Source organism: Haliotis rufescens, unplaced genomic scaffold (genome assembly GCF_023055435.1).
Source record: "Haliotis rufescens isolate VD_foot unplaced genomic scaffold, xgHalRufe1.0.p SCAF_48, whole genome shotgun sequence".
NCBI lineage: Eukaryota > Metazoa > Mollusca > Gastropoda > Lepetellida > Haliotidae > Haliotis > Haliotis rufescens.
In genome coordinates this window covers 2,844,376-2,858,593 of record NW_025964201.1, presented here as the reverse complement: position 1 = coordinate 2,858,593, position 14,218 = coordinate 2,844,376, and the positions used below count along the sequence as shown (strand labels likewise).

General features: G+C 40.8%; 1 protein-coding gene across 5 annotated transcripts in view; it reads left to right on the top strand.

Moving 5' to 3' along the window:
- LOC124112381 (flocculation protein FLO11-like) overlaps positions 1–11,921 on the top strand; it is a 32,723-nt gene extending 20,802 nt beyond the window's left edge. For 4 of the 5 annotated variants that reach the window (XM_046472474.2, XM_046472473.2, XM_048383449.1 and 1 more), the window contains 5 exons: positions 5,544–5,630; positions 6,032–6,166; positions 6,445–6,501; positions 6,916–7,018; positions 11,496–11,921. In XM_046472474.2, the coding sequence (XP_046328430.2) occupies positions 5,544–5,630; positions 6,032–6,166; positions 6,445–6,501; positions 6,916–7,018; positions 11,496–11,841 (728 nt within the window). In that variant the 3' untranslated portion in view covers positions 11,842–11,921. Of the gene's footprint in view, positions 1–4,010; positions 4,190–5,543; positions 5,631–6,031; positions 6,167–6,444; positions 6,502–6,915; positions 7,019–11,495 lie in introns of those variants that run through there. The other variant, XM_046472475.2, reaches the window with a different exon arrangement.
- Positions 11,922–14,218: the final 2,297 nt, after the last annotated feature.

Below are 14,218 nucleotides of genomic sequence, written 5' to 3'. Positions count from 1 at the left end.
ATTATCTACTGTCATTGTAAATGTTGTACAGTAGTTTACATTTATTTGTAATACATTTGTTGTTTGTTTGTTGGTTTCACACTAAGTTCTTTAACGTACAGATTTCTGGGTTACCACATTGTTTCAATTTAAGAATGGATACGTGACATGATATACATGCTAGGATCTATTGCACTTTGACGGAGCAGTGAGTGGAAGTAGGGGTGAGGTAAACGACCTTTTGAACAGCGTTTCTTGTTATTCCATGGCGTGTCACTGGTATGTGGAAGGAAAACCACAAGTCAGATAAGATAACTTGTGAAAACGTCACAAGTCCGATACAAATGTTCATTTGAGGTTTATTGACAGGACAAGGAAACTATTGGACTTGGCATATTTATAGGTATTATGCTCCTTCCAGGGTATAGTTCGCTATGTCGTAGCCGTTGTCAGGGTATAGTTCGCCATGTCGTAACCGTTGTCAGAGTATAGTTCGCTATGCAGTAGCCGTTGTCAGGGTATAGTTCGCTATGTAGTAGCCGTTGTCAGGGTATAGTTCGCTATGTAGTAGCCGTTGTCAGAGTATAGTTCGCTATGAAGTAGCCGTTGTCAGGGTATAGTTCGCTATGTAGTAGCCGTTGTCAGGGTATAGTTCGCTATGTCGTAACCATTGTCAGGGTATAGTTCGGTATGTCATACACCATTGTCAGGGTATAGTTCGCTATGTCATACACCATTGTCAGGGTATAGTTCGGTATGTCATACACCATTGTCAGGGTATAGTTCGTTATGTCATACACCATTGTCAGGGTATAGTTCGCTATGTCATACACCATTGTCAGGGTATAGTTCGTTATGTCGTACACCATTGTCAGGGTATAGTTCGTTATGTCGTACACCATTGTCAGGGTATAGTTCGCTATGTTAAACACTGTTGTCAGTGTATAGTTCGCTATGCCGTAGCAATTGTCAGGGTATAGTTTGCTATGCCATACACCATTGTCAGGGTATAGTTCGTTATGTCATACATCAGTTTCAGCTATCACTGGCGACAGATAGCAACTCTCAAACTTTGTATCGATTATACAAGCACAACGAAGCATGGCTATATAGCAGTTAATGTGAAAATCTATTTAAATCATGAACACCTCGAAACCACTCGTTGCCATGACGACGGATACAGGATCTCACACTTTGTCGATCAACTTTACGAAAGCGATGTGGTCGACAACAACAACCGAGGCGGGGTGCACATTGTGGACATATGTGGAGATATATTGATTTCTCCTTGTCCTCAAAGCAACCAGGATAGTAAATCATGAGCGTTAACCATCACAATAAATCACAACAGTGTACTTGAACGAACACGGATGATAAAAGCGATAAGTGCGAATAGCTTCAAGATAGATAATTGCCATTGCCATGTACACGTACACATACAGTAAAATATATTAGCGCGTTGTTATACAAGGTGTTGTACAAAAAGTGTTATGAACATGTATGCAGGGAGCAAAACATATCTCCTTCCAGTCATACAAAACGATATACATGAAGCGTTATACATGGGTATACAGGCAGCAAAACATATCTCCTTCCAGTCATACAAAACGATATACATGAAGCGTTATACATGTGTATACAGGCAGTAATACATATCTCCTTCCAGTCATACAAGACGATATACATGAAGCGTTATACATGTGTATACAGGCAGTAAAACATATCTCCTTCCAGTCATACAAGACGATATACATGAAGCGTTATACATGTGTATACAGGCAGTAAAACATATCTCCTTCCAGTCATACAAAACGATATACATGAAACATTATACATATGTGTATACAGGCAGTAAAACATATCTCCTTCCAGTCATACAAGACGATATACATGAAACATTATACATGTGTATACAGGCAGTAAAACATATCTCCTTCCAGTCATACAAAACGATAGACATGAAGCGTTATACATGTGTATACAGGCAGTAAAACATATCTCCTTCCAGTCATACAAAACGATATACATGAAACATTATACATGTGTATACAGGCAGTAAAACATATCTCCTTCCAGTCATACAAAACGATATACATGAAGCGTTATACATGGGTATACAGGCAGTAAAACATATCTCCTTCCAGTCATACAAAACGATATACATGAAGCGTTATACATGTGTATACAGGCAGTAAAACATATCTCCTTCCAGTCATACAAAACGATATACATGAAGAGTTATACATGTGTATACAGGCAGTAAAACATATCTCCTTCCAGTCATACAAAACGATATACATGAAGAGTTATACATGTGTATACAGGCAGTAAAACATATCTCCTTCCAGCCATACAAGACGATATACATGAAGCGTTATACATGTGTATAAGGCAGTAAAACATATCTCCTTCCAGTCATACAAGACGCTATACATGAAGCGTTATACATGTGTTTACAGGCAGTAAAACATATCTACTTCCTGTCATAAAAGACGCTATACATGAAGCGTTATACATGTGTATACAGGCAGTAAAACATATCTCCTTCCAGTCATACAAAACGATATACATGAAGAGTTATACATGTGTATACAGGCAGTAAAACATATCTCCTTCCAGCCATACAAGACGATATACATGAAGCGTTATACATGTGTATAAGGCAGTAAAACATATCTCCTTCCAGTCATACAAGACGCTATACATGAAGCGTTATACATGTGTTTACAGGCAGTAAAACATATCTACTTCCTGTCATAAAAGACGCTATACATGAAGCGTTATACATGTGTATACAGGCAGTAAAACATATCTCCTTCCAGTCATACAAGACGATATACATGAAGCGTTATACATGTGTATACAGGCAGTAAAACATATCTCCTTCCAGTCATACAAGACGCTATACATGAAGCGTTATACATGTGTATACAGGCAGTAAAACATATCTCCTTCCAGTCATACAAGACGCTATACATGAAGCGTTATACATGGGTATACAGGCAGTAAAACATATCTCCTTCCAGTCATACAAGACGATATACATGAAGCGTTATACATGTGTATACAGGCAGTAAAACATATCTCCTTCCAGTCATACAAGACGATATACATGAAGCGTTATACATGTGTATACAGGCAGTAAAACATATCTCCTTCCAGTCATACAAGACGATATACATGAAGCGTTATACATGGGTATACAGGCAGTAAAACATATCTCCTTCCAGTCATACAAGACGATATACATGAAGCGTTATACATGTGTATACAGGCAGTAAAACATATCTCCTTCCAGTCATACAAGACGATATACATGAAGCGTTATACATGTGTATACAGGCAGTAAAACATATCTCCTTCCAGTCATACAAGACGATATACATGAAGCGTTATACATGTGTATACAGGCAGTAAAACATATCTCCTTCCAGTCATACAAGACGATATACATGAAGCGTTATACATGTGTATACAGGCAGTAAAACATATCTCCTTCTAGCCATACAAGACGCTTTACATGAAGGGTTAGACCTATACCCTGTCACGTGACTATACACACATGTCAACATGTTGACCCCTACCCTGTCATGTGACTATACACACGTGTCAACACGTTGACCTCTACTCTGTCATGTGATTATATACACATTCATTTCAACACGTTGACCTCTACTCTGTCATGTGATTATACACACATGTCAACACGTTGACCTCTACTCTGTCATGTGATTATATACACATTCATTTCAACACGTTGACCTCTACCCTGTCATGTGACTATACACACATGTCAACACGTTGACCTCTACCCTGTCATGTGACTATACACACATTTCAACACGTTGACCTCTACCCTGTCATGTGACTATTCTCACATCAGCATACTAACCTCTACTCTGTCACGTGACAAGAGAGAGTGACGTATGGACCTAAATACCGCATTTATTGTACCTATTCAGTCACATATATAAATGAAACAGTTTTATGGAAATGACGTAATCCGCGTTTTCCTCATAATTTTACACTCTATGATAGCGTTGTTGACATTGCGGAACCTGTTACACAATATGCAGGATGTAAGCTGTGCGCGAGACACATGATCTTCGTTTAGTTTGGTATATTTTTCTTTCTACTAATATTCTCGGAAGACGTAAAGAAGATATGACAGGCCTCTTGTTGCTGTGGGGACTCGTTCAGCTGACGCCAGGTACAGTGGTCCTGACGTGCATATCTTTCCTTATCATTCAATCGTTGAGGGGGCCACGGGTGGCGCCACGACTCGTTGTGCAGAGTTGCGTCCCTTTGACACGCCAGAAACCTATGATTGTGGGTTCGAATCCCGGTTCGCCCCGATTATGTTTCTAGGTTTGTCAGCAAATTACTTGTGGGTTTCACCGAAGTAGTAAACGTCTGAGACCTGCATCACTTGGGGCTTTCCTCCCACTCGCCGTGATATAACTGTAATACTGTTAAAAGCGGCGTTAAACCCAACTCACTCACTCGCTCATTCAATCGTTGAACGCGTACCCCTTTACAAATATTCAGGAAAAGTAGGAGGAAGTTAGTTTGTGTGTTGTGTCCAATCGTTCTTACATTGTAATTGATCAAGGACTGTTCGAAATGTGTATGTCAGCGTTTGTGTATCTGGCAAGGTCGACATGAACAACAACGCTATGTGCTGTAAACGTGTTATGTACAGCTTCAGATAGACGCACCGAGCATTTTGCAGGATGGAAGATACACCTTGAAGCTTACAGTCGGGGCTGACCAAATCAATACAATTCACTTCCTGTAGAAAACGGGGCGGTCTGGTAGCCTGGTGGTTAAAGCGTTCGCTCATCACGCCGAAGACCCGGGGTCAATTCCCTACATGGGTACAATGTGTTAAGCCCATATCTGGCACCCCCGCCGTGATATCCATGGCCATATACACACGAATGCATGTACTATTGATCGTTAAATGGTAAACATGAAGCGAGCGTATGAAAACTATGCACGTAAAACCGTCTTAATCAGTGTTTATTAACGTCGAATACTGACATATATAGTAGTCTCACACCCACTAAAAGGAAAATGTGTGAAGCCCATTCCTGGTGTCCCTGGTGTGATATTGCTGAAATATTGCTAAAAGCGGCGTAAAACCATACCCACTCACTCAAGACTAGGAAACAACCAGTCTCCATCAATCAACCAATCATCAATCACTCAGATTCCACTGGGTGTAAAATGTAAAATAACAGTCAAATAATATGAATGGATCACTGAAGATCAGCGATGATCCTGCCCTACCGTAAGCACCCGCCGTTCAGTAGGAAGTCAGTGTTTGTTTGTTGCCGGACACGGCACAGCAGTACAGAATGTGTTACAGTGTCAACAGTGTGGTAAATGCAGCAGTTCTGAGTCCGGTGTCAGCTGTTATTTACAACACACCATGTAAATGTATGTAACTATCGACCCTAAGAATGGGTCACAGTCCTTTCAGAAGCGGACAACTGTAATCATCTAACATTTCAGTTTTCATCAATGCTAGCTTCATGGGCCCCATGTATTTCTCATATCAGGGTCGTGTACAGCAACTGTCCCTACGTCGAGTTCCGCCGTGACCGTCAGCTCCACACCCTCTCCCGACCCACGAACATCATCAGAGGGTGAGTAGGCTGGCTATCGATATCGATCTTAGATTATCATCGATGACACAATATTCAATCTATAATCGTTAATATTTCTTCACACAACGATCAGTCTTTCTAGCCAGCCCTAGTGAGAAGACGTCACACGTTTATTTGTATGCTCACACCTTCCACACATGGCGAGCATGTTTTACTGTGCCATTAAAAGGACGTGTGACTTGTTTGACCTCCAGAAGGACTCGCTGGTTCAGTATTGTTAACACATTTTCATTAAATTCCAAATTCAAATTCAAACTCCCACAACAGATTTTGCCTGATTGGGATCATCAGTGCTAGGAATATTCAGTATCTGCATACATATATGGATGTATTTAATCACGTGAAATGACGTGAAAAATGAATAACTTGTTTACCCTTAGGGTCAGCAACTTCAAGCATCAATGCTGTCACTTCTCTGTCGCCTACGACGTCCGACATCAGTGCAGTCATCACTCCGTCATCTACGACGCCCGACGATCAAAGCACAACCGTGTGCATATGTGAATCATCTGCAGGTATAAAAGCCTTCCCTCTTCGTTGTCCTTCTGAATATATATAAGAGAGATAAAATGCTTTCTATAATCAGAAGAAATCTCTGCCAAAAGTCGATTGTACGAATCCGACTATATCATAAAAATAATCTCTACTGAAGCTATTGTGCTGAATTTAACTTCAGTCTCAAGTACTTATATTGCTGAACGTTAAGTTCGGTGATCCTATAAGTGTATAGATTTCATCCATAGTTATGATTATAAGAACTTCTTCCGTGCTAATTATCAATTTTGTTACACAGGGGCTCAAACATCAGTTCCCATCTCGTCTTGCCCGGTATCCTCCTCCTCAGATACAGGTGATAATAAGAGCGACAGCAATTTTTCCATAATCATAAGAAATCTCGGAAACGATGCGTGTTGATTGTACGCCTCTGACTGCCACGTTCAGGTGTTCATGACTCAGTATCGGATACTGATGACACCAGACAAACCTTTCACGCTGACCAGCTGAGTGTTTGAACTACTTTCGAATTTCATCTCTAAGTTTATTTGTCTGTAAGACATTGAATGTACCTGCGAGGTGACACTCAGTTCAGTTTCTTGACTAGTTTGTAGATACAGTAAGTACACGCTATAAGAAAGCGTTTACACACGTCCAAACACGCACATTCTAGGTTAAGGTCTTTTTCTTGTATGAGATTTAAGATGAGCTATTATCACATACAATACCACACGTAAGTATCAATTCTACATCTATTTTTCACTTCCAGGTGATGGAGCGTGTACATCAGCAGCTGCAATGGCTGGCACTGTCGTTGTGACCATCGTCCTCACTGCCCTAGTGACTTCCGGTGTGACGTACCACGTCATCAGGTGACATACATGTGTAACGTTCCTGTGTAACATACATGTGTTACATTCATGTGGTACATGTGTTACATACATGTGTTACATACATGTGTTACATATTGTGTTACATTCATGTGTTACATTCATGTGTTACATTCATGTGTTACATACATTCATGTGTTACATACATGTGTTACATACATGTGTTACATACATGTGTTACATATTGTGTTACATTCATGTGTTACATTCATGTGTTACATTCATGTGTTACATACATGTGTTACATTCATGTGTTACATACATGTGTTACATATTGTGTTACATTCATGTGTTACATTCATGTGTTACATACATGTGTTACATACATGTGTTAAAGACATGTGTTACAATCATGTGTTACATACATGTGTTACATACATGTGTTAAAGACATGTGTTACAATCATGTGTTACATACATGTGGTACATGTGTTACATACATTTGTTACATACATGTGTAACATACATGTGTTACATACATGTGGTACATGTGTTACATACATGTGTTGGATACATGTGTTACATTCATGTGTTACATACATGTGGTACATGTGTTACATACATGTGTTACATGCATGTGTTACATTCATGTGGTACATGTGTTACATACATTTGTTACATACATGTGTAACATACATGTGTAACATACATGTGGTACATGTGTTACATGTGTAACATACATGTGTTACATACATGTGTTACATACATGTGGTACATGTGGTACATGTGGTACATACATTTGTTACATACACGTGTAACATACATGTGTGACATACATGTGTTACATACATGTGGTACATGTGGTACATGTGTTACATACATGTGGTACATGTGTTACATACATGTGGTACATGTGGTACATGTGTTACATACATTTGTTACATACACGTGTAACATACATGTGTGACATACATGTGTTACATACATGTGGTACATGTGTTACATACATGTGTTAAATACATGTGTTACATACATTTGTTACATACATGTGTAACATACATGTGTTACATACATGTGTTACATACATGTGGTACATGTGGTACATGTGTTACATACATTTGTTACATACATGTGTTACATACATGTGGTACATGTGTTACATACATGTGTTAAATACATGTGTTACATACATTTGGTACATACATGTGTAACATACATGTGTTACATACATGTGGTACATGTGTTACATACATGTGTTGGATACATGTGTTACATTCATGTGTTACATACATGTGGTACATGTGTTACATACATTTGTTACATACATGTGTAACATACATGTGTGACATATATGTGTTACATACATGTGGTACATATGTTACATACATGTGTTAAATACATGTGTTACATACATTTGTTACATACATGTGTTACATACATGTGTTACATACATGTGGTACAAGTGTTACATACATGTGTTGGATACATGTGTTGCATACATGTGGTACATGTGTAACATACATGTGTTGCATACATGTGGTACATGTGTAACATACATGTGTTACATACATGTGGTACATGTTTTACATTCATGTGTTACATACATGTGTTACATACATGTGTTGGATACATGTGTTACATTCATGTGTTACATTCATGTGTTACATATATGTGTTACATATATGTGTTGGATACATGTGTTAAATACATGTGTTACATACATGTGTTACATTCATGTGTTGCATACATATGTTAAATACATGTGTTACATTCATGTGTTACATTCATGTGTTGCATACATGTGTTACATATATGTGTTGGATACATGTGTTAAATACATGTGTTACATACATGTGCTACATGCATGTGTTACATACATGTGTTACATATATGTGTTGGATACATGTGTTAAATACATGTGTTACATTCATGTGTTACATTCATGTGTTACATACATGTGTTACATATATGTGTTGGATACATGTGTTACATACATGTGTTACATGAATGTGTAATATACGGGATAATTAAATGGATAATAGACCCGTGAAGAGCCGAGATAAAAGGGTAAAAGGCGACTAACGGGATCGGGTGGTCAGGCTCGTTGACTTAAAAATTGCGTGGATCGATGCTCATGATGTCAATCACTGGATTGTTTGGTCCAGACGCGCTCATTCACAGACCGCTGTCTTCTAGCTGGGATATTGCTGAGTGCCACAAACAAACAAACATGGATTATATGCACGTGGTATATGCAATATATACTGAACCAAATTAAAAACTTCACAATCCTAAAATTTTAACATTTTGACCAGTTATTATTTTGGGCCCTTATTGTGTATTTAAACAGTAATGGCCACGTATTGTCTTCAGATAACACCCGTTTATGTGCAGGTGAATCAATCAAAATCATGTGCACAGCACGTGCACTATAGTGGCTAAAGTGTTTTTTCACGTGTAACTGGTCACGTGACCGTAATACCGCACGTGTTTTCAGCCATGCTTGTTAGCAGTCATTAACAAAAAAAAAGAAAAACACAAGAAAACAAAAGTCTTTACGGGCATTTGTCATGCCACGCCTTTCAAATGTGCAACGTGAACGTGCCATCGGCATGTTGCAGACGCGAACGTCCGTAGCTGAAGTCGCAAGGACGATGGGTTGTAGTCGACGGACTGTTTATGATTTACAGACGCGTCTACAGCAAACGGGTACCACCGCTGATCGCCCTCGGCCAGGACGACCACGTGTGACGTCACATGCAGAGGATCGTCAGATTGTCTTACGTCACCTCCGTAACCGATTTTTGACGGCTACATCAACCAGAAATGAACTGTTTAGGGGTAGACTGAGTATGCCTGAGAACTGCTCACCTTCAAGCACGACGGCCATACTGCGGGCCGATTCTGACTCAATTACACAGACGTCAACGTCAATTGTGGGCACAGCGACACTTACGATGGACTCAGAGGAATTGGAATCAAGTCGTCTTCAGTGATGAATCCCGATTTAATCTTCGATTTGCTGATGGTAGGGCGAGGGTGTGGAGGCGCCGTCATGAACGTTACGCCCACAGTTGTGTACAGGACGTTGACAGATTTCGAGGTGGAAGTGTCATGGTGTGGGGTGCTTTCTGTGGCAATGCACGTTCCAGGCTTCTTATCATCCGTGGCAACATCAACGCTGCTGCTTACCGCGACCAGGTACTGGCACCAGAACTTCTGCCTTTTATGGCAGCACATGGACCCGGTTTGATCTTCCAACACGACAATGCCAGACCCCCCACAGCATTTGTGACAAGGAATTTCCTTCAGAATGCGGGAGTCAACGTCATGGACTGGCCGTCAAGGTCTCCCGACCTCAATCCCATCGAACACGTCTGGGATGATCTTAGCAGAAGTCTGCGCACTCTCAAGAACCAACCACAGAATTTGCAAGATCTTGGCACCATTTTGCAGCAACAATGGCGTCGTCTTTCCAATCATGTGTTCACAAGCATCACAAGGTCCATGCGGAGGCGTTGTGTGGCAGTTGTCAACGCACATGGTGGTCATACACGTTACTGAACTTGTGTGCCATCAGATTCTCGTGACTTATGATTTAAACTGTTGATTTTATTGCCGAATACCGTAGGTGCATGCCACAAATTATGGTTACCACCGTTAATTAAAATCCTTCTTTGGACATTAATGATTGAAAATTACCTTCTCTGATACATTTGTCCGTTGTATATCATATATGCGATTACTTTTAAAAATGTGAAGTTTTTAATTTGACTCAGTATAGTACATGGGTGATGTGGATATGTGATAGGCTATATGCCGCCGTCATACACACATTGAAAACGATGACGTAACATCAGCAGCTGTCCATGACATAATCCTCGGACATGAAACGTGTATGTCATACCCAACTACAAATTAGATAATCGGAAAAGTTATTATTACCCCTGATGTACAACAATATGACTTTTTATGTTTACGACAATGTTTTAATATATTAAGGTGGAGTATTACGGCGTTGCCAAATTGTTATTAAAAGATTACCGTGATTACAGACTGATGGTGTGGAGGCTGACTGAGCCAGATACAGTCTGTAGAGTTCATTTTGAAAAGAATAATCTGTTCCTGGAAACGTGTCCTTGTTCCAGAAAAATAGAAATCATTCACCACACATACTGGATGTTCTGCATTGTGAAAAAAAAATATATATCTGTCTTATGTTTCCATAAACCGAATTGCCAAGCCCACTAACGGACTACTGTTTCCTGATTGGCTTGTAATGGCATTGGACGGAGTTCATATGGCATTATGGAATATTTAAATGTTAATGCTTAAATAAGAATTCTGGGAAGTCGTTATTGTTCGTACATTTTTTTATAAGAATGGTCTAAAAAATGTTTTATACCTCAGTAAACGCAAAAAAACCAACATATTCTTAAAAACAAGTCAATTCTCAAGTGACCAGTGCCATCTATGTGTATGATGTTTGTTATGATAGCACTATTATAACCTTATTGCAGACGTAAACATCCCGATAAGCCCGATAAGTCAGCACCTACTGGCGGAGGTGCCAACACTACCTTGCCGGAAGGAACAAACTCCCCCGACACCGCCGAGCTGAAGTGTGGTGAGGAACACGCACCTGTCGACACATGTACAGATGTTGCTGTAGAGAGAGGCAGATACGTCACTATGCCAGATGTAGATTGCCGTCTACAAATCTACGATTCTGAAACCAGAAAGACAAACCTAGGAGATGATATATCTGTAATCGATTTAACTCCTCCAGTGAGACCAATCTATGCATACAACCCTCTAACCATGGGGGGAGAACGTATGGACGAATCTATTCAGTCTGAGCTGTGATACGACAGCAGCGAGTCCATCACCACCAGGTGTATATGTGAACTGTGCAAGGATAGGTACACGAAGAGTTCATGGACGAACTTCAGTGAAAAAGAGGAAACAACATAGAATCTGACTACAAAACATTTTTTTATCGATGGAAACTTCTGTTATTCTTTGTACGACTGTTTCAGAGCTTCTTCCTGCTCCTTCATCAGGTGTATGCACAGAAAGTGCACAGCGTACTATACATATATATACATGAAACTCATTTGATTATTTACCCTTTTAATTAAATTAAAACATATAGTGTCTTTGTTCCCCGAACACGGCCTAGAGTCACACTGTATATAGTGTGGTGACAGAGTATGCAAACACCACGTACGTACCATAGTGTCTTTGTTTCCCGAACACAGCCTAGAGTCACACTGTTTATAGTGTTGTGACAGAGTATGCAAACACCACGTACGTACCATAGTGTCTTTGTTCCCCGAACACAGCCTAGAGTCACACTGTATATAGTGTTGTGACAGAGTATGCAAACACCACGTCCGTACCATAGTGTCTTTGTTCCCCGAACACGGCCTAGAGTCACACTGTATATAGTGTGGTGACAGATTATGCAAACACCACGAACGTACCATAGTGTCTTTGTTCCCCGAACACGGCCTAGAGTCACACTGTTTATAGTGTTGTGACACAGTATGCAAACACCACGTACGTATCATAGTGTCTTTGTTCCCTGAACACGGCCTAGAGTCACAGTGTATATAGTGTGGTGACACAGTATGCAAACACCACGTACGTACCATAGTGTCTTTGTACCCCGAACATGGCCTAGAGTCACACTGTATATAGTGTGGTGACACAGTATGCAAACACCACGTACGTGCCATAGTGTCTTTGTTCCCCGAACACGGCCTAGAGTCACAGTGTATATAGTGTTGTGACAGAGTATGCAAACACCACGTACGTACCATAGTGTCTTTGTTCCCCGAACACGGCCTAGAGTCACTCTGTATATAGTGTGGTGACACAGTATGCAAACACCACGTACGTACCATAGTGTCTTTGTTCCCCGAACACGGCCTAGAGTCACACTGTATATAGTGTGGTCACAGAGTATGCAAACACCACGTACGTACCATAGTGTCTTTGTTCCCCGAACACGGCCTAGAGTCACACTGTATATAGTGTGGTGACACAGTATACAAACACCACGTACGTACCATAGTGTCTTTGTTCCCCGAACACGGCCTAGAGTCACACTGTATATAGTGTGGTGACAGAGTATGCAAACACCACGTACGTACCATAGTGTCTTTGTTCCCCGAACACGGCCTAGAGTCACAGTGTATATAGTGTGGTGACAGAGTATGCAAACACCACGTACGTACCATAGTGTCTTTGTTCCCCGAACACGGCCTAGAGTCACACTGCATATAGTGTGGTCACAGATAATGCAAACACCACGTACGTACCATAGTGTCTTTGTTCCCCGAAGACGGCCTAGAGTCACACTGCATATAGTGTGGTCACAGATAATGCAAACACCACGTACGTGCCATAGTGTCTTTGTTCCCCGAACACGGCCTAGAGTCAAACTGTATATAGTGTGGTGACACAGTATGCAAACACCACGTACGTACCATAGTGTCTTTGTACCCCGAACACGGCCTAGAGTCACACTGCATATAGTATGGTGACACAGTATGCAAAACCACGTACGTACCATAGTGTCTTTGTTCCCCGAACACGGCCTAGAGTCACACTGTATATAGTGTGGTCACAGAGTATGGAAACACCACGTACGTACCATAGTGTCTTTGTTCCCCGAACACGGCCTAGAGTCACAATGTATATAGTGTGGTGACATAGTATGCAAACACCACGTACGTACCATAGTGTCTTTGTTCCCCGAACACGGCCTAGAGTCACAATGTATATAGTGTGGTGACACAGTATGCAAACACCACGTACGTACCATAGTGTCTTTGTTCCCCGAACACGGCCTAGAGTCACACTGTATATAGTGTGGTGACACAGTATACAAACACCACGTACGTACCATAGTGTCTTTGTTCCCCGAACACGGCCTAGAGTCACACTGTATATAGTGTGGTGACAGAGTATGCAAACACCACGTACGTACCATAGTGTCTTTGTTCCCCGAACACGGCCTAGAGTCACAGTGTATATAGCGTTGTGACAGAGTATGCAAACACCACGTACGTACCATAGTGTCTTTGTTCCCCGAACACGGCCTAGAGTCACACTGCATATAGTGTGGTCACAGATAATGCAAACACCACGTACGTACCATAGTGTCTTTGTTCCCCGAACACGGCCTAGAGTCACACTGCATATAGTGTGGTCACAGATAATGCAAACACCACGT